Source organism: Chaetodon trifascialis, chromosome 19, assembly GCF_039877785.1.
Source record: "Chaetodon trifascialis isolate fChaTrf1 chromosome 19, fChaTrf1.hap1, whole genome shotgun sequence".
Taxonomy (NCBI): domain Eukaryota; kingdom Metazoa; phylum Chordata; class Actinopteri; order Chaetodontiformes; family Chaetodontidae; genus Chaetodon; species Chaetodon trifascialis.
In genome coordinates this window covers 14084718-14105888 of record NC_092074.1, presented here as the reverse complement: position 1 = coordinate 14105888, position 21171 = coordinate 14084718, and the positions used below count along the sequence as shown (strand labels likewise).

The 21171-nt window shown below is 40.8% G+C and overlaps 2 protein-coding genes across 3 annotated transcripts; both read left to right on the top strand.

The window, feature by feature from the left end:
* Positions 1–1861: 1861 nt before the first annotated feature.
* fam110c (family with sequence similarity 110 member C) lies at positions 1862–3082 on the top strand. Its single transcript, XM_070987904.1, has one exon. It carries the CDS (start codon positions 1947–1949, stop codon positions 2991–2993), a length of 1047 nt encoding a protein of 348 aa, XP_070844005.1. The 5' UTR covers positions 1862–1946; the 3' UTR covers positions 2994–3082.
* A 3685-nt stretch (positions 3083–6767) lies between these two features.
* fbxo25 (F-box protein 25) lies at positions 6768–21164 on the top strand. 2 transcript variants are annotated; one of them, XM_070987167.1, is made up of 11 exons: positions 6768–6872; positions 7686–7871; positions 13871–13974; positions 15091–15140; positions 15266–15358; positions 15456–15549; positions 17530–17714; positions 17956–18138; positions 18404–18547; positions 19471–19497; positions 20370–21164. In XM_070987167.1, the coding sequence occupies exons 2-11, from the start codon at positions 7744–7746 to the stop codon at positions 20457–20459; spliced, it is 1098 nt and encodes a 365-aa protein (XP_070843268.1). In that variant the 5' UTR covers positions 6768–6872; positions 7686–7743; the 3' UTR covers positions 20460–21164. The 2 variants fall into 2 exon arrangements, with proteins under 2 accessions (XP_070843268.1, XP_070843269.1); XM_070987168.1 differs by lacking the exon at positions 19471–19497 and having other exon boundaries at positions 20370–21163.
* Positions 21165–21171: the final 7 nt, after the last annotated feature.

Here is a 21171-nt window from a genome sequence, read left to right as displayed (position 1 = left end):
TGCTTCCTGGAATGAAGACTGCATTTTTTGCTTGTCATGCAAAATCTCGATCTGGCTAGCATGTGCATTTGTTTCGTAGGAAAGAAAAGAGGAAAACAATTTTTAACACTGGTTGCAAAGCTGTTTGCAGGATAAATTGAACAATTCTCTGAAGAAAAGAAAATTCCTCCCTTTCAACTGGCTAACGTACTACGGACTACAAAACTTTGCCTGGAAAAATGTAAACATAGGCTCCTTTGGTTTGTCACGCTGTAAATTGTTTTGTCTGATTTTGCAGGGAATTGGTAACGTGAGGCACCAAATGGTTTGTGACACAGAACCATCCGGGAAGTCGTCCATGGAAACTGTTTGGAAATGGACAGGCACTTTCAAAAAAGAAAAACTTGGCAGGTGATTTGATGAATCAGCCTAACTTCAACCAGTCAGATCAATAAACCAGACGTTGTAGCAGGACTCTTGCCATAGTCAGTCAGGAGAAGAGAGAAGATGTTTATTCCATCTACAGATGCCTTCAGTGCCTTTGCTCTTCCTTCAGTGAAGAAATACTCTCCATAACTGGTGCAATAGCAGCATCTATGCTAACCTATTCTGGAGCCATTTTCACGCTAATAGTCACATCTCCTGCCGTCGTTACACTTAACCTTGGGCCCCAGTAGCTGCCAGTAGTTCCTCATAGGATGCTGATTGATCCAGACAACTATGGTTTGACTATAAGCTCATAATTTGAAGCCTGGCAAGATGGATTCAGACCAGAGGACAGGCATTAAGAAAAGTTATAGAGAAAAAGCTGCCTGTGGATGCATCAGTATTAAACTGAGACTGTTTCCAAACCAGTTGAAAACTCCTTGCAGCTGCTTTAAGGTTTAGTCTGTACACAGATGCTTCAGATTATAGTTTAGTGAATGTTTCCAGATACACAAGGAAGCAGAGAACAGGAAGTCAGTTGTTACATCTTTACTTTTTTATGGGATTTTTTTCTTTCATTTCCAGCCATTTCAGTCGAGCTATGGTCAGAACACATTAACACATCTGCTGAATACTGTTGTGCCAGTGTTGAACTTGAGACTTTTCTTGTTCAGTGTGAATGTTACAAAAACTTGAATGCAAGTTTGCATAAATTCATGCTCACGCTGCTTTTTCTCTCTGTCATTTAAAGGACCAGTGTGCAGGAATTAGTGTCATCTAGTGGTGATATAGAGGACTGCAACCAGTTGAACACTCCTCGCTCACTCAGCTCTTTCCAAGCATGTAGGAGAAACTATGGTGACCGTGAAACTTACAGAAAACCAAAAAACTGACACAGTAACTCAGGAAATACAAAACAAAAATCTAAACAAAATAATCTCCATAAAACATCTTTCCCCTTTGAGCCCTTAGAATTGCACAATAGTTTTTAATGGTTTTGACAAATAATTACTGCAAACCCACTGGGAGGCATTATACTGTATGATTTAAGGATGAATAGGCTGGAGTAAACATTTATTGTGCAACATTTATACTGTAATGAGAACCAAGCCTGTTTGATGAGTCAGTGTCTCTAGTAAATGAGTCAGAAAAGATAGTGGAGAGTACTTTGTAAGGACAGAAAACAGTTTTCTTGATCGGGGATAATGTAAGATTTTGTCCTGAATTGAGCAAGAAGAAGGATGAAGGCCTGCATTTCCTCCAGGACGAGAGAAAAAAAAAACTGCAGCAGTGTCAGCTTACACTGTTCTCACTTGCGATAGTATCAGGTGTACTTTGAACAAGCTGGTGTTTGGTTAAAACTAGCCTTGCGCAGAATGGGTGGGGTAATGTGTTTGATCAGACAAGGTGAAGTCTCCTGTTGGGATACGTGCTCAGGCAGGCTGGAATGGAATCTTTTACTTCTAACACTGGAGAGACAGCACGCTAAAGGATTACCCGCTCTTTGGATACAACTGATCTGAATTTACATTAAAACCACAATGGAGGCAACCAGCGACACATCAAAAATCCTGGAGAAGGGTCCTGAATACCTTCGAAAACAAATGGAACTGGAGAGTGAGACGAAAGGACGTATGAGTGCCGTGGAGAGGCTTGCTGCAAGCAAACCGAAATACGTCAAAAGCCAAAAGGTAGTCAACTCAACTCAGGAGCCAGTGATCAGTCTCGGATCAGCTTCTGTGAGCAGCACTGGGTCTTCTAATCGGAGCTCAAACCGTAGTGGGAAGCGTGTCACGGGCAGTAACTCAAAAGAGGCTACACGTGGTGCACAAACCTGCTCACCAGGGCAGGTACGTCGGTCCAGCTCCAAAAAAAGACCAGACTCGCTTCTGCTTTACAGACAGAAATGTGAGTTACTGAGAGGGTCAGCACATGACCGGAAACACCAAATAACACGTAAGTTGCTGCTCAGCTCTGTGCACAAAAATGTTCCGTTACCTGAGGCAGCAGATAAGGAGTGTGACGCTGAGGGCAACAAGGAAAAAATCCCAACACCTGAGGGAACAGCAAAGGAATGCAGCTCACATGGAGTCAACACTCAATCGGCGAGGAGGGATGGAGTAACAGAACATAGCACTGGAAACAATGCTTCTAGGACAAAGGTGAGAGCTGGTGTTGTGGAAAAATCTGGTCTCCTGACGGTTCCTGAGTTTGAAAGGAGGTCTGGCAAAGGGGTCAGTCGTTCCCACTCTGACATCAGCTCCAGGTACTCCAAAAACTTTGCAGACTTTGATGCTTTTTTCAAGTACTGCGGGCTGGACGGTGAGGTTATTGAGTCTTTGGGGAGGGAGAACTTCTCAGCACGCTCAGATGAAATTGCAATAAACATCCGGAGTGTCAGCGTCTCTACATCAGACGGCGGTTTCTCCAAGAACAGCAGTGACAGTGACGGACTACTGGAGGATGAGTTGCATAGAAAGATACGTCAGGGGACATCAGTTATTGAGCGCAATGCAAGGATTATTAAATGGCTGTACAGCTGCAAAAATGCTGTTGAGACTGGAAAGAAATTAAGAGACCTTGATTGAGACTCCTTTTTTTCTCTGCAGAGGCCATGTGTTTACCAAAGACTGCTGTATAGATGATATATTTTATCCGTTTATCACATTTTAATGCAGAACATATATCGAAACACTGTGTGTCTTTGTGTCTGTCTGCTTATATCATTGTTTCCTTAAGTTTCTGTGCATACCGTGTGTGTGTGTGTGTGTGTGTGTGTGTGTGTGTGTGTGTGTGTGCCAATTTCAGCCGATACCTGTGCAAAAAAAGCATGTTTGCTTCTGTTCAAACTTGCATAAACCTCGCTCGTTTTCTGTCATATTGGGGGGCCACAGAGAGCCCCACACCACACACAAAAAAACACCAAACTGTCACCTAACATTTTCGTCATGAAAATGTACATTTAACTGTTATTTCATTTTATCAAACTGTGCTGTCTTTTAATGTATCACACAGCTGCATTTTAGAATACAGTCTTACTGTGTTAAAGGTCAAAACTATGTCCAAAATGTACAGCTGAAGACATGCAAATCCAGAAGAGTACATAGACTGCAATTTTAGCAGTGGTCACATTGGGCAAAAATGAGCCACCGTCCAAAAAAAATGAAACAATAAGATCCATCATAAACCAAAAACACTAACTCCAAATACTTTTAACTTCAATTAATAGTACACAGTCAGTTAAAAGCTGCTAATGTGAACAGATTTTGGGTTGCTGGTGTTTTTCCTCTCTATTTGGTAATAAGGTAGTCACAAATGTTAATCCATTAATAATGTGTTGTTCATAGATGGATTTTGGTCCAGATCTGCTGCAAGGGAGGTGTTAATCCCTCAAAGAGATTTTCCACAATCTGGCAACCCAAAAATTGTCTTTATTCATGGCTTATAACTGAATAACTTATATTATAACTGATCTATAAAACAGTAAATTATTATAAGGAAGTGGTACCAGTACTATAAAGGCTGAGCATGTTATGGCATTTTATACTCATATCCATAAATGATCCTCAGCAGGGTCTTTAGACCACTAAGCATGAAAGTGCCCTCAAATCACAATTTATGTAACCTGCGCCTTAAAGTTATAATCCAATGAGTGTCCTCATCCATTTCTGTCCAGGTGAAAAGTGTACATTCTATCACACGCACACACAAACGCACACACCGCAGCTATGGATATAAAAAGTGCTGGTCAGCAACATCTGCTCTTTCTTACATGTTACTGTGGTCGAGTGTTTCTTAAGGACAGTAACAAATTTTTAAATCATTATGTTTAACTGCAGCCAGACAGAAAAATACTCGTTGTTCCCTGAGTCCAGTGTGAGAGGAATGCACCTAATAATCTGATAGGCTTAAGTCCAGTGACCCGTTGTAACTGTATCTCCACTTTCCTCCCAAATCCCTGTCTGCTTTGTCTATCCACCAATTTCTTTCTCTCTCTGTCTTTCAGCCAACTTTGTGTGCTGATCAAAGCTGAGAGTCTGTAACCCGAGTGGGAAAAACAGGACAGATCTTGTTGACTCAATGTGTTTAGCAGAATTTCTACCCACTCTGTTTCTCTCTCACAAAACAAATCAACATTCATAGACAGCATGTGAGTAGATACACATGCACGCATGTTGCAGACACACCTTTCACCTCACCAGAAGCCCGACTAACGATTTTGCATCAAGGCAAGTCATGTCTTGTCCTCCACTGTTGCCTGAATTGAACTGGAAGTTAATCTTAAAATTCAGTTGATGGTTCAGTTAGAAAAAAAAAGGGCACTTGTTACTTATTAAAAATACACATTGTTTGTCTTGTTGTAAGCTTGCAAGTGTCTTATTTTATTGGGGCTTTTATCATGTAAAAGATTTACCTCGCTTGTTAAGCTGAAATATTACTCCAATGTCACTCCACCCCTTACCCAAACCAGGTTCAATCTGGGGTTGCTGTGGTCTGCGTAACATTGTTTTATACTGAAGTACTGTATACAAACCTGCTAAACAAATAAAGTTGTTAATTATTTTTCTTATAAGTAAACTGTTGCTTAAATTTAGTAAAAAAAAAATAAAATAAAATAAAAAAAATGTGCACATCTCGACGTATGTGCAGGATAACAGGTTTTGCCTAATGATGACCCAACAGGGTCAAATGATTTTTAACATTTTTAAAGTGTTTAAAGTGGTTTATTTTATTTTATTTTTTTTTTACTAACAATGTTGGATAATTAATGTATTGATCAGCTGCAGCTGAAAGAAAAACAAATCTGTATAGACATAATACCGCTATTTGAAAGACTATGTGTGTCAATAAGGCCTACAGTAGATATCAGTGGGAACACAGTGACGCAAACTTCTTGCAGTGATTGAAAACTCTTTGAATATACGGTATGGGGCCTAAAGGTGGCAGCATCTATCAACAAGATTGAAACTAATTACTGTGCAACTGATGCTATCAGGCCAGCCATACTGAAGCTCTGACTTCACTGTAATCACATCCTAACAATGCCCAGAGGAAAAATTACCACACATACACCAGTCAGGGTGGATGCTTGACAGTCCAACAGGTTTTGCATTAGTATTTTGCCTGTAAAGTTTAATATCAAACAGTAGCAGCTATTCAGACCTTCTCCCTGTCACAGGACTCAATTATGTCAGATGTATGGTACAAAAATCAGGGCTCGAAATTTGTCTTGGACCTGATAGTTCCGAGTCCTGAATTATTTGAGACTTGAATCCATGAAGACTTGACCTAATATCTGACAGCAGAAGTTTTTACCTGTTAAAATACATGAACAACGAAAAAGACAGATTCAGGCAGGCCTTACACAGCCTCACACCTTGAATATATAAAGATTAAGTCTGTTTCAGGATACATAAAATACTGGTTTTTGCACTAAACATTCAGTTACTTGAATATCACATTTACCTCTTCTCCCTCATTGCAGAAATCAGAATCTGTGAATGTGAAAATATATTTACACTCCACTACAAGATGTCTTCTACCTCACTGAAAGGTCCAGTTTTAGTGTATGTGTGCTGAAAGTTTCAAGTTTCCACATCACACCTTGTGTAAGTTGGACCATGATTGGCTCCTACACTAGTCATGATGTCAAAAAACCATTCTTGTGCATACATGTTGTCAGGTGACCTTTAAGGTCAGCAGCTCTGCACCTTTCAGCAGATGAATGTGAAAATAGCCCTCTGGTGTCAAACTCATTTGTGTCATTTTAGCATTTGGACGTCTGAAATACCCGCATCATGACTTGAAATTGCATTTGCAGACTTCTGACCTGACTTGAACTTGCTCTAATGGACTTGTGACTTGAAAAAAGACTTACCTTGAAAGGCTTTAGACTTGATTTAGATATCCCCAAAAGACATGGTAAACACAAGTGGAAAAAGTTAAAAATGACACAACTGTATATGATCAGAACAGGAAGTCCCCACACCAGCAAGACAGTGAAATAGATAAAATACCATAAACTATATAGTCTGAAATTGAGGCTTCTGGTTGATAAAATAACGTTATTAATATAACACTTTTAAACTATTATTACATATGCTTCATATTTATTCCTTACAGATCACATTATCAGTCACACAACTGTCCAGCGGTCGCGTTCTCATCCTCCATCACAATCAAAACATAAGTACATGTGCGCAGTCCGCTGTCACGTGTAGAAGAAAGCCCCAACAAAACAGAAGAGATTAAAAAAAGAACATGACTGACAGCAGCGGCCAGCCAATCAGCGACGCGACTCTGGGTAGCAACAAGATAAATACCGACGTGTTGTCCAATCGGAGAGCAGTAGGGGGCGTAGACGAAGTCGAATGTCCGCACTGTATTTACTTCCGTCAATATTTCCAACAGAGCAGGCAGGAGGGTCGACAGAAACAGAGAAAGACACAACAAAGGAGTCGCTCAAGGTTCGTTTTGCAGAAACTAACATTTCTATTGTAGTGTAGTTGAGATTTTTTATTTTCTTCCTGTCCTGATAATGTGCTTTGAACGGACTGACAGTTCGTCTTCGCTTCATTTTTTTTTTCTTTTTTTACCGTTAAACGTTAAAACGACTTGGACAGCTTTGCGAACGCTGTTATTTTTCTCTAACGCTAAAGGTAAATGCGTCATGGTCGCTGTCAGGTGTGTCATTAAAGCAGTTTGACTCAGTATGCCAATATGCATCTCAGTGTTTACCTCACCTCTACCTTTACATCACGAAAACAGGCTCAATATAGACAATGTTTAGAAATCTAATGGCCACCTTGTTTATTCGGTAGTTATTGTCAGACATGAACATGTAATTGTAGAATGCAGAGTGAATCTATGGAGGCAAAGAAAGGCCATTATAATTTGAAATAATTTCTAATTTAACTACAGTTATTGATAGAATTGAAATCTGTTGCACTGCAGTATTCTGATAATCTGAATTTATGTGATTGATTATTCTCAGTAGCTCTGATTGTTCACATTTGAGTCTTTCAACTTGATTTTTGGTGTCTTGATTTCACTGATCCAATCTGAGCAAGCAGATTGTTATCGTTTGACTTGACTTGTAGTTTATTATTTTTATGATCACTTCATAGCAATTTATCTGAAATTTTGAACCCTAAAAAAGTTTAGAATATTCAGTATTATGTTGTGACTACATTTAGGTATTCAGGTGCTTGTTTTGGCTTTCCTTTGTGTCCATAAGCTCAGAGCACAAAGATAACTCCCTTATTTTGTTAACCCCCCAGGTGTTTGGAGTGGCAGCGCCCCTCTCTGCTTACCTCCCCCTCCCCTGCCTCAACTAAAATGCCTTTCTTGGGAAAGGACTGGAGGTCACCAGGTTGGAGCTGGACCAAGACAGAGCATGGCTGGAAGAGGATTTTCTTGTATGGACATGAGTTGGAAGATAACAACAGAGAGATAGACTTGAAAGAGTAAGAGTATAACTTGTTCTCCTTCTTTAATGGCATTCTGACATGAGTTAGAAGGTCACTCAGAGATTAGATTGCTTTCTGAGAGCAGATAAGAGAATAAAAAAAGAACAATAAAAGACAACATACTTCTAGCATTATGTACAATGTCCTGTGACCCGCAGGATTCCCAATAAAATGTCAGCCTCTAATACCAGTACTGTCCATGTCAAACTTAATGAATTAGTGCTTATCAGGTTAGATATAGACTTTGCTGACTGCATACAAAATCAGGACGACAACTCCATGTAAACATTATTAGTTTTAGTGGTATCATATCCTGATAATACGATTATTAAGTTTTCTGCTGTCTTAAGTAGTGAGTCCGAGTAAAATGTAGTTAAAAATAAAATGAGCTGATGAAGTTTTTGCTTTACACATCTGAGTCGTGTCAGATTTGATTGACAGTAGAACACAGTTCAGTGCGTTTGACACCGATTTGACAGTATTGTATACTTGAAACATGTTGCATATTGATTTCAACCACATTGTCCAGCCCCCGGCTTTACAGTAAACAGGCTGCTCTCACGTGTAGCTTTATTGAACGACTGCAAGATTACTGTCTATATGAAAATGACTGAGTTATATTCAGTGACCAGCAATAACTGTAACTGGAGGTTCCTCAAAATCTTACTGGAGTAAACCAGTATAGTCATCAGTATATTAGATCTTTGTAGCACTGCATCTCTTTTTGAAAGTGGACTCTTATGATTTATTACAGCTGAGAGACTGCCAAGGCTCACTTTGAGTGTTGACATCTTCCAACTTCCATAGAATACCTATTATTCTGTTAGGATTTTTCCCTTATTAAGCTGAGGACAGAAAAGAGCTGTCAGGAAAGGCGGATTATGACATGCAACTATGGCAATATGTTGCGATCACATCAGTGTTGTAAACCTTGAGACGAGCAAGAGTACCATGATTAGAAATGATCTGTTTTTAACATGGATTGTTGTTGTTTACCAGTGTTTTTCTATGAGCTACAATGTGTTAATGCCTGGCTGCAATCCAGGTTTCCTCCAGGACACTGACAGAGTAACGCCTGTGGTGGAAGTGCTTAATAGATCAAGGCGAACAGGAAATCGTGGCAGGAAGTAGATTATAATAATAGTAGCAAACTTATTGATGAAATTACACAGATAAGCCCAAAGCTCCTCAGCATTAGAAAGAAAAGTATAAGGTTTAGTTTAGACACTCGAGAGTGGAATTTTACATGAGACCAGCTTGTCAGTGTATCCTGTTAAAGAAAAGATAACGCTTTAAAATAAATGATGTGGAAGTTCAAGATGTCACAGAGAAAGATGTTCAAAGTGTCAGTCAAAGTGCAAAGATAAGCCTGAAATATTCAGGTCAGTTGTTTTAGTGTGTGAACTGAGTTGACTTTCTGCTCGAAACTATTCCCTTGGAGCAATAGCAAACACTCTGTAAACACTGACTTAACCTGCATAGGCCTGTCTTTGTTGAAAACAAAGATTTTCAGGTGTCGGGTAATTGTTCGTGTTGTGAATTGCAGTGTGACAACATGATTTGGGGCTGCACGGTGCTCAGCAGGTAGTGCGCGTGCCTCACAGCAATAAGGTCGCCGGTTCGATTCCCGGGCCTTTCTGTGTGAAGTGTGCATGTTCTTACTGTGCATGCGTGGGTTCTCTCCAGGCACTCCAGCTTCCTCCCACAGACCAAAAACATGCTCATTAGGTTAATTGGTGACTCTAAAATTGCCTCTAGGTGTGAGTGAGAGTGTGAATGGTTGTGTGTTTGTTGTGCCCTGCAATCGACTGGCGACCGGTCCAGGGTGTATTCCACCTCTCGCCCTTTGACGGCTGGGATAGGCTCCAGCACCCCCGCAACCCCCGAAAGGGATACGCGGTATAGAAAATGGATGGATGCATGAACAACATGATTAGAATACCATATATCAAGTTAGATTAGTCTTTGGTCTAAAGCCTCAGGAAACAGCATCATTCCTTCAACCTTCAGTCCTGCTTGCGTAGTAGTAGTAGATCAGAAAGTCAGTATTGGCTGGAGTCAATGTTACTGTCCTGGAGTAACAATTAAATGGTACAACTTGTGTATCCTGTCCCAGGGTTTTTCATGAAGGTCTGTGATGAATGTTAACATACCAGTTCTTCTGATAGGAGCACACAAGAATAACTTCTTGTTCAAACGATACCTGCCGTGTGCTTTAATAATACTGTCCCTCCCAAAGGCATTTAGTGGGTTGCAAGACTATAATTACAACTGTGCTCGAGCTCTGAAAGCAGCTGAACTAAAAACACGTTCTGCCACACCAGTCTCGTTGGTCTGTATTACATGTGTTCCTGTGGGCAGTCAGGGTTGCCTCCCAGCAGGAGAGCTCGCCTTGTTATCTGCAGGAAACATGTACTCTTTTGACGCATGCCAACTGGCAATGAGTGGTCACATGCAGGGAGAGAGAAGAGGAGGTTTTCTAGTTTTAGGTTTTTTAGTTTGTTTATACTGCACGTGGATTAGCGTTTCCTTTCTGACTTCATGGCGGTCAGGCTCAAAACCCAGAATATGGATAGTTTACCAAAGCATCATAACCCATTAATAACACAGACAGCTTCAGTGTCCTCTGTTCAGCCTCTTCCTTACACTAAGGAGGATGACCTTGAGCCGAACTTAAATGAACACGTGTTGCTTGGACTGCCATAACAACATGTAAGCAGAGGTTACAAGAAAATTTTACTTGTAAGCACCAGAGCTATTGATAAACAGACTGCAAAGTGCAAATGGAATAGCTTGTCTTTCTCTACATGTACAGTATTCAGTAGTCAGCACTAAGATTCACACAAAAAGAACAAATGCAATGAAAAAAAGATGTCAAACAACTGCAAATACAGTGAAGTGTAGCTGCGTAAAGTGCAATGAATGACAGTAATAGTGCCATGAGCAGTATAGTATAAGCCACAGGTTTGTTTGTGTCTCTCTGTTTATGTGGAACTGGCTCACGGTGAAGCCCCACACGTGTAAACAGCGAGCAGGACGCTGGTGTCCCGCTGGTGCTGATAGGGTTAAGGGCGCCAGTTGGCGATATCTCCCTCACAGTCACAGTGTCGCCCTTTCTATTGATCAGCCAACCAACAGACCCTCACAGTGCCATGTTAGCTTGTCAGCGGTCCTTTCACGAAAAGGCAAAGGACACAACATCAGACAATAACTGATGACATCATCTGTTCAACTTGGCCGTTCTCCAAATGCAGCCTCGCTCAGAAAGGCCAGTGACTTCATGCGACGGAGGTACATTTGGCAGGCCAACACATGTAGAAGAAAGAAGAGCATTATGATGGCTGCTGGTATGGTACACAGTGTTACAGAAGTAGGTTAGGTCATAATGCGTCCTTTAACGTCAGCAAACCTCTGCACCTATTATCCACAACCCCTCAAGAGCCAGACTGGTGCTGGAGAGTGACAGCTCAATATTTGAGCCTCACTTCACAGTCCATCTGTGTGACAGATCCTTTATCTGACACTGAACGTCTTTGAGTGTTAAGTCATTTTGCACTTGACAAAGTGTGTAGTAAAGCTGCTCGAATGCCTCCATCTACAGTGAGTAAGAGAAGCGAAGCAGCCACATACGCTGTTTGTTTTCTGCCCTGTTCATGGTGACTTCCTACGTGACCCTCCAGCCAAGTCAGTCTGTGGTTTGACCCAAGGAAAATTGCAGCAGTTATCATTTGAGGTTTTATGTGATCCCTGGGGACATCCAAATAACATATTGAAAGCATGCCACAATATACTTAGTGGATCAAGGTAAATTCAAAGGTCGAAATTTGGGACTATGCTGCTTTAAAGTGAGACACTACGGGTGAACGGGTAAACATTTTAACTAATAAATATCACTATAAAATTTTGCTTACATGAAGACAGTAATTTTTTGTATTACAGATTTGTATGTTTAAATGTGCAAACCAGACATTATCTATTAAAAGTCCACTAATTTGAACTGCTTACTGGAGATCAGCTGCCATTGACAGACTTTATCAAACCGTAGCTGGGCAAAGGACAGGGCTTTCAGGATGATATTGCACATATGTCTGTAAGAAACAGTTAGATTGACTGGACAGTTGCCCCTTGATCTCATTCATAAATCCTTTTAACATTCCTGCTGCTGTGGGGTGTATTTTATTGGCTCTGTGGAGGCCGGTGCTGCACATGCAACCTGTGTAAGAAAAAAAAAATAAAAACAACAGGCTATTGCATTCCTCACTTTTGATTCACTGTGACAGATCACTGTGCTCGGATGTGTGTTTGTGCGCCAGTGCACATGAGTCTTTGCAATTGGATAAATGGATAGAGGGGAGGGATTACTTTAGAGCTCATTGACTCCAAATCAGTTGACTTTGCAGTCAGACAAGCAAACCATGCCTTCACTTATGCTGGAGGAAGAAGTAAATCTGTTGCATGTGTTTTAAAATCACTCAGATTTTGACCAATATATTCCCCAGCTGTCTTTCATATATATTTCGTCCAGCTTTCAAAACCCATAAGCAGAAATGAGATCTTTCATAACAGTAAATGTGCTGTTGCGTGTACTCTGGACTTTGCTGTGGTGTCTGGTTTTTGATGCAACCATCTCCTCAATCATTCCCTCCAAAGCAAAGCCTTATAATCAATCTGTTTCAGATAAATGTACTGTGATCCATCCACACACTCTCCAAGAGGGAACCCTGGGTGCACAGTGGATATAAAGAAAAAGCGTGCAGTGCAGGGCGAAAAGCTGCTTTGAATTTGTGAAGACAAAGGGGACAAAAAATTAAAAATAAGTACTCTTATTTGACGATTGTAAGCTGTATCAGTCTAACTTTGCAGAGTTTATATTCTCAGACAGACAGGCTTAACTAAAATAAATGGAAACACAAAATTAATCATTCATGTGAAATAATGTGATATACTGGTGATGATTTTGATATCATTGCCACATCTTTTACGGTATACTGGTATAATGTTTGATGTGATTTTTAAGTTAATACCTCTCTGCTGACCCGTATATCATGCTTCCTGAGTTGGTTGGATGCTCAACTTCAGCCAAAGGATTATTAATGCATGGACAGTTAATTGCCTGTCTGGTTCAACCTTTGATCCGTCAGCTGAAGGTCATTAGAGAATGTCCTGTTACAGAGGAACAGTTCCGATTTAAATTTTGTTTGCCTCTCACAATCGAAGTACTCTGGAAACGGACCGGATTCTCTGTCATAAAGCATTTAGATTCATGTGCACAGACCCTCATAAACGCGCATCCATAGATAAATCTGCATCTATTACAGTAACATGCGCTCACATGTTTCCACTTGGGTTTCTGTTGGAGTTGAGACAATTCAAGCCTCCCATGTCAACATCAGTCAAGTTGAGGCCAGCTGCCAAAATTTTAAAATCTGTCTTATCAGTAATCGCAAGGCCACTTATCAATCAAGCAGCCAGAAATAACAGGGGTCAGAGGTCTCAAAATGTTTTGCGTGTTTTCTGAGAAAAAAGGATTCACATCTGTGATTCTGTCTCTCAGACTCTGATATACAGTATGTCTGCCATCTGCGGCGTGTCCTTCATCAGAACAGACTCTTTGAAGTGTTAGAATTTCACATCTTGATTGTTCTGACTCTTGTTACATCTGTTTTAAAGGGCTTATTATTCCTTTAAATTCAGCTTCTTGACCGAAACAATTAAGGACTCACTGTTACTTTCTGGCATGTCGTGCTCTCATAATCTTCAACTCATGAATTTGCTGGCCCTGTTACACTACAAATACTACGGCACTTAAACTGTCTTGGACCCCTCTTGCCGTGCAACAGAGTGATATACAGAGCATCAATAAACAGTCACAGGCTCTCTCCAGCACACTGCTGCAGAGTGGACTGTTTGTAATTACGTTGCATTTCAGGTGCACTGTTCACACTCGCATGCAATGTTATTAACAAATTCCTCCCATGCCTCCTCTGTCCGAACAGGATCTGCAGTGACAACAAAGAGAATCTGTTTGTTGGGGATGTGTGCGAGCTCGCCATCACAAAGAGGAAAAAGGACCTCTACAACAACAACACCAAATCTCAATGTGAGTCTCAGCAACACATAATCACTATTTTGACTTGGTAAAGTAGTTTGTGGTATGAAGATTAAAGGCCCTTTAAAAAAACAGCGTCATAAAACTGGAAGGCATAAGTCATAGTAGCAGTGAAGGGGTTGCCACCTATTGAAAGCTTTATCTGATCAGAGACATGTGGTAATTTATCACCTGAGGTTGGCATATTGCAAATTGCCTTTTTTTGTGGTTGTGGCTTGTTTGCATTTGGTTACATTGTGGAATGTAACCAAATGTTTTAATTTTGAGGTAGTTGTACTTCCATTATGTGCTATTTTATTCTACTACCAACCCACTTGGCTGTGTAGAAAATATTGCTGATTATTGACAAACTGTGATACTTAGTCTGATTCCCGAAAGCATGCAGGTATTTGTAAGCTCTTTGGAGCACTGGGCGTAGATCATGGGGCCTGGTATCTGTGTGCACCTGGTATGCAAGTGGACTGGCCAGATGAGCTGAGGGCTATATGTGTGGCCTTAGGTCTTAATGTCTCCTGTGTCACACCTGTTTGTCAGCAGGACCTGAGGCTCAGCTTCAGACTAGTCTGACATGTCCAACTTGTTGGAAAACAAATTTGCCGTTTCAGGTTGCTGAATGCAGTCTCTTCTGAGTCTTCCCTTTGCAGCACAAACATTCCACATTATGTAAAGTTTATGTTAATGAATAGTAGCAGTTGAAGGCGTTGAATGGCATTAACAAGTCCTAATCCAAGATAATTATTTAAATCCTCATGTAGTTTCTTCAATTTGAATGCTGAGGCACACACAGAGGTTTGACACAATATTATAAACATCTGTACAATCGCTTGTAACTCAGTGCCACAGCCCTGCAGCAAATTCTACATTTATGGAGGTATAACGTCCAGTGTTTGTTGAAACCGTTGCAGAGAGGTTTTGAGTCAACTGTATGCTAATTGTAAGCCCCCTGAAGGCAGGTGAAAACAGCAAGGACACTGTACAGCACTTGATATTGCAGTCTAATGCAGAAGCTAGGGTTGCGTTAAATTGCATCTATCTGATAGGCAGCATGTATATTTACGGCAAACACATATGCTCTAATGAATAATGTGGTTATTTTTCTGTGTCCAGTTGTTTTCAGGGATAAATGGATCTACGTGCTGAAAGGGAGCACGAAAGAAGTGAGTGCTGCTACTGTTAGTAGAAAATTCACATGAAGGATTTATCTGCATTCGATTGAAAAAGCAGAAATGATTTGAATAAAATCTATCTTTAATAAAATCTATGTGTGCATGTTAACACACAGCGACATGGATACTGCACGCTTGGTGAAGCCCTCAACCGTCTAGACTTTTCCAGTGCCATTCAGGACATGAGAAGATTCAACTATGTTGCAAAAGTGAGCGGTAATGATGACAGGCGTTGATTAAGAATCCTTTTGAAGCTGTCTCACGACTTGTGCAAGCTCACTGTCTTACTGTGTCTCACTCCCATAGCTTTTCCAGCTAATAGCCAAGTCTCAGCTGACATCTTTGAGTGGAGCTGCCCAGAAAAACTATTTCAATATACTGGAGAAGATTGTACGAAAAGGTAAGGAGACCCTGAGACTGATCACTCAGTACATGCAGACAACCTCTCAGCGCTCCCTGCCGTCACAGCTTGTCAACACACCAGAGGCTCTAATTTAGACTCTTGTTATGTTGTTGTTATTATTATTAGAAACTTTATTTATATAGCAGCTTTCATACAAAACATGCAGCTCAAACTGCTTTTACACTTGATAAGAAATAAAAAGTAGAATTCTTGGTTATGCAGAGAAATTAATTTCAATTGATGTATTAATTTATCAGCGTGGAGACAAGGAGGATTGTCCTATTTCTGAGATAGAAGAACGCCACCTTGGTCACTTCATTTGTACTGGACGTAAGTCAGACTTAAGTTGTCCTGATGGAACATACCATGCGATGGTAGAAATGTCCACTGGTAGAGATTAGCAACACTGTTTCCTCCTACGAAGCTATCCCTTAAGCTGTATTCACTGCCCTCCTGCTACACAGCGGGCTGTCTCGTGTGAGGCAGCTGTTTTTGTTTGTAAAAGAAGAAATAATCAAATGTGATGTCAAGTTTGGTACGATGTGGTTATTTGAAACCATATATATATATATATATATATATACAGTTACCGTAATATAAAATTCCACATACCGTTATAGATGATTTTGGTCATGTTGCCCACCTGTAGCCGGAGTGTAAACTAACACCCACACTCGTTACTTCTGGTTTGATCCAACGACTCTGATTGCCAAGCCCCTCCCTTTTGGATTTGGGGCCAACGATAGGATTTATGTCTTGTCCTTCTTCAATTGAGGAAAGTTGTTATTCATTCCTTTATTGCCAAAAAGCAGCTTAAGGCATCTGCATCACTTGGCTCCACAGATATGTATAGTTATGTATAATCAGTGTAGCTATGGAAAATAATGTAGTAATAGTATGTTCATGGTAACACCTACAGGAAGCATCTGTAGTGAGAACTGCAGAGGGGCAAGGCAGCTCCTCTGTGCTCCACCAGAGCTTATGTCATGTTTCTCTGACATATGGTCCACACGGGGAACATAAAGCTTTCATCCTTTAATGTATGTTTAGAACACACTCTGAGGGGTCAACCCAGTGTTAAAGGCGTTTTAAGAGAATTTCATGGTCAGCTGTGTCAAATACTGCACTGACATGTTAGACATCCAGAGCCGAAACCTCAGTGACATCAGCAGTAAGTCTCAGATCTCTAAGATCTCTGTGCTGTGATTCACTCTGAATCCGGATCGCCGGAGCTCATAGCATTCTCTGTCCATGGAGATGTTTCTTCTTTTTAAGCTTGAGTGAGGACATACAGAACACACTGATGGTCAGAGATTTGAGACACTTTTTGATGCTGACAGGCCAGCAGGATATTCATTAGGATGATAGAGCGGCTCTCAGGATCATTGCCACAGGAACTGTTTAGGCTGTATGAGGAGCTGTTGGGAATGTGGCTTTGTATTTTACACAACAAACAAACAAATGGTAAGTCTCTGAGCGAGAACAAGATGTTGTTTCTCAGAATACTGTTCAGTCTCTGTCATTGTTATTGCACTGAACCACAAAACCAGTAGGACCAGTGTGCTACATCATTATGGGGTTGTGTTGCCTGTGTTGTCTGCCACATGAATATGATGAACCTGCAGTGTTCATTCGAAACTGTGGTTAAGTGTTGTTTTCCTGCTCTGTGGGTGCCTGCAGGGCACCAGACTGTGACCATTTTGCAGCTTTTTACGATCATTTTTGCAGAAAGCGTGACTACATTTTTCAACCAGGAGCACCGATACTACTAGGGTAAGAAGTCAGTCTGCAGTCTTGGCTCTCTAGAAGAACAAAGGGTTTTTTTCAGCAATACACTTAAAAACAACCCTTAGTCTCAGGAGTTTAACTTCTGTGACAGTTATTTTTAGGTGGTAAAAGGAAGTATTTGGCTTCACACTGGGGTCCTAATGTTTTCTCTTTCATCTTAAATATCGTGTGTCATGTTTTTTGTTTTAGTTCTAGAGGACCAGTACAATCCACGCCTTGTCAAGGAGCTGCTGCACGACCTGAGCTCGACGCTGCACAGTCTGACCATCCACGTCGGCAGGTGTGTCCTCGTGGGCAACGTCAACATCTGGTTGTGTCGTCTGGAAACCATTTTCAAATGGCAGCAGCAGCTCAACAATCTGCAGATCCCAAAGGTAGACGGTGTAATGGTGTTTGTGTGTTTTCCATTGTAGTTCATCCCGAAAGCTGCCTGTGTGTAAATGTGGCTTTTGAAAGGGGAAGCAGGCTACAAATGTGACATGAGCAGAAGGTGATCTAAAATGAGAGAGGAAGTTGAAATATGAAAGGGGAAGTATTGACAGCTTATCTTTGGGAACTGGTCATTTAATGCACCAGGCCCCGAATTTAACGTGTTGCTCTTAATTGTCTCTTCAGCAAATGTGCAATGGCTTGTCTTTCAACGACTTGCCGGTGCACATGCAGAACAAGATCCTCTGCAAGTTATCCGATGCCTATGACATCATTAACCTGGGACAGGCCACACCCACTCTGCACTCCCTCAGTGAGAACAGGACGCTGTGGAAGAAACTCTGCCACTTTCACTTCTCAGACAAACAGGTGTGTCGTTCAGCATCCAAAGAGATGAAGGCTGCTAAGTAGTTGACATGTAGACCACTAGAGGGCAGAATTGCCTCAGTTTGCTCACACTGACTCAGACACACCATCTCATGCATATTGTATAAACAGCCACTCAGGATTGGTGTTAAGGGCAAACTGTCCTTAATTTTATCTAATTACACTATGTTCCAGTTATAATTACCCTAGCATCCCCCTGTGTTTTAAAGGGAGTTTTAATTGTGTGTTTCCTTCTGCCCTTGTACAGTTCTGTAGGAATTTGGTCCTAACCAAGAGCGATAATGTGGACTGGAAGCTGATGTACTTCACCCTGCAGAAACATTATCCAATGAAGGAGCAGTACGGAGACACTTTGCACTTCTGCAAACACTGTAGCATCCTCTTCTGGAAGGTAAACAAACACACCTGCAAATACATTCGTCTCATGTGGGAAATACTATAGCAAATTGATACTGTTGATCAGAAGTTGAATGTAGGTTGCATGTTATATTGGATGAAAACATTAAAAAAGGTAACAAAAGGTTTAAGAGATGCTTCTCACAAACCTGATATCTCTAACTCTGCATGACATGACAGTCTATCAAATCAAGTGTCAGATTTGTACCAGGACATGCTGTATTTCCTTGGTCTAAGAGACAAAATGTCCATTATGGTTTGCAAAAATCCCAGACACTTTGGTCCAATCACACAGCCTCTCTCGGACTGATATTATCTGTCTCTTGCATGCAGACATCCCAACTGTACACTGTAAATATTTGACTTACTGAAAGGAAAGAGAAGGAGCTTGATGTTGCCTTTTCATTTGACTAATTACACATCAAACTACCGTTAAAACTTCCGGGCTGTGTAAATCAATAGCTCCATTTTCAGAACAATGTTCTAATTATTCAACAGGAACACATGAGTCTCATATACCACAAGATCACATGACCACTGTTGGTTATGGTAATCCTTGCTGTTAACAATAGAGTCTGTGTACTCATGTGCTCATATATGTACTGCATACATTGTGATCAGAGGTCAAAGATATGACATGTTTGCCCTCAGAGGTCTGATGTCAAACCACGTAAGATCACATCTTTCAGAGACTGAGTTAACATCTTCAGAGGAATGCTTGGATGGAAAAATGCTGCTTTTCTCCCACCCCCCCACCCCCACCACCTCCTTGTGATTATTTACTACAAACAATCTTGTAATCCTCCCTGACTGGGTCCCTCTACTTTTTAACCTCTGCCCTCTTTGCATCCCTCTCCTCGCTTGTCTCCGTTCTTTCCTGCCTCTTCTCCTGGTCCCCCCTCTCCCTGTTTCCCTCAGGATCGCCACCTGGCTTTGTTGTTCAAGGTACTTTCTGTCCCATCATGCCTTTGTGTTTCTTCACTTGCCAGTCTGTCTCATGTTTCCCAGATGATCTGATTTACGTCTTATCTTTTTCCATGTGTTAAGCTTTGTCTTGTGCTGTTGACTGTTTCACTTAATGTCATCATGTTTTGCTGGAGGTGTGTTTAGTAAACAGAGCCACTCTTTCAGCTGACTTTTTAATGGCCTCAAGAACAGAAAAAAAATGGTTTTGTTGGTTCACAAATTCCTCTGAATATTGAGTTCATGTGCCTGGAAGAAAACTCTCAGTTGTCATTTAGTTTAACACAAACACTCCTCTGTTTATACATACATATATATGTATGTGTGTGTGTGTGTGTGTGTGTGTGTGTGTGTGTGTGTGTGTGTGTGTGTGTGTGTGTGTGTGTGTGTCCACGATCAGGTTGCACCAGCTATTTGTGAATCCATCTCAAAATTTGTGTGCAAAACTACAGGATAGTTTCAAGCTATTGCTTTATTAAAACGAAAACATAAGCTAGCAAAAGTTGTAGCAATACTGCAGCATACTGCAGATTAGTTGCTGTTTACATTTCTTTACTGTATGCATACATAGAAAAATAGATCTGTTTTAGACCTTGTAGTATCCAGTGAGAGGGAAATAACAGTCTACGCAACCTAACTGACCTCAATTAGTGATTTCGTTAAACACCATTGGCATGAGTTTTTGGAATTTGAAGCGTTAAACTAGGCCTGTCAAGCTTTGCATTTCTCCACATGCAGTCTGCATGAGACACTGTCCCACATCGAGTGGCTTTATGTGAAGTGTATGCAAAGCCGCTCCTCTGGTCCCCTGGTCCCCTTCCTTTCTAATAAAGTGTTTTTTGACTGTGTTCCAGGACTGTGGCCATCCATGCACAGCCAACGACCCAGACAGCTGCCTCATGCCCATCTCTCCGCAGCACTTTATTGACCTCTTCCAGTTCTAAAGCCGCCACGTTCTTCAAATAAAGCGTCCGTTTGACCTCACTCCCAAGCCAAGAGTGTGTACGAGACCTTGATGTCGTTTACGCGAACACAAAGGGCTTCAACTGAAAGAGATGACTTTTTTTATTTCTTCATTTCCTTACGCACAAGTGTTTCCAAAAGGGACGATGAAACGTGTATGTGTTGATTTTAAGAATGTTATTCATGGGTGATATATAAAAGTTGTTGTAGCATGTTTATGGTAGGTAATAGGTAGTGTTTTTTCTAATTGACAAAAGGTCAACATTTACTGTGGCAGACTAAGACGACTCATGCATTGTCAATTTAAGGGGGTTGAATTTTTCTGCTTTTTGCCCTGTTCTGTTTACGTGGTACTTTCCTGCAATAACTGAAAGCATGTCGTGTTCGAGTCTCCGTTTCCAGACTGTATGTTGTCCTTTGTGAATCTGTGCTCTGTGTACATTGGAAGCGTCGACACTAAGAGAAAATAATGTAAAAATCCTTTAGCCGTACAAGTTTTTACAATCTACTTTTGTCAAAAGTGTCAAGTTACAGAAGAAATGTAAAACATTATTTATGGGGAAAGTTTTGTATCCTTCCTCCAATTTTTGTAATATTCCTTTGCTGTTCCCATACTTTATGGTACTATCATGACTTATATGGGACAGGAACTAGCTATACAGTAATTAAATATTTCTAAAAACCTGTTTCTGT

What these genes read in the sequence shown, in the direction of transcription:
- fam110c (XM_070987904.1), top strand. Translation starts at nt 1,947, where the DNA reads ATGGAGGCAACCAGCGACACATCAAAAATCCTGGAGAAGGGTCCTGAA.
- fbxo25 (XM_070987167.1), top strand. Translation starts at nt 7,744, where the DNA reads ATGCCTTTCTTGGGAAAGGACTGGAGGTCACCAGGTTGGAGCTGGACC. An exon ending in CAACAACACCAAATCTCAAT is followed by an intron (nt 13,975 to 15,090) that starts GTGAGTCTCAGC and finishes TTCTGTGTCCAG; the next exon opens with TTGTTTTCAGGGATAAATGG. An exon ending in TTCACTTCTCAGACAAACAG is followed by an intron (nt 18,139 to 18,403) that starts GTGTGTCGTTCA and finishes GCCCTTGTACAG; the next exon opens with TTCTGTAGGAATTTGGTCCT.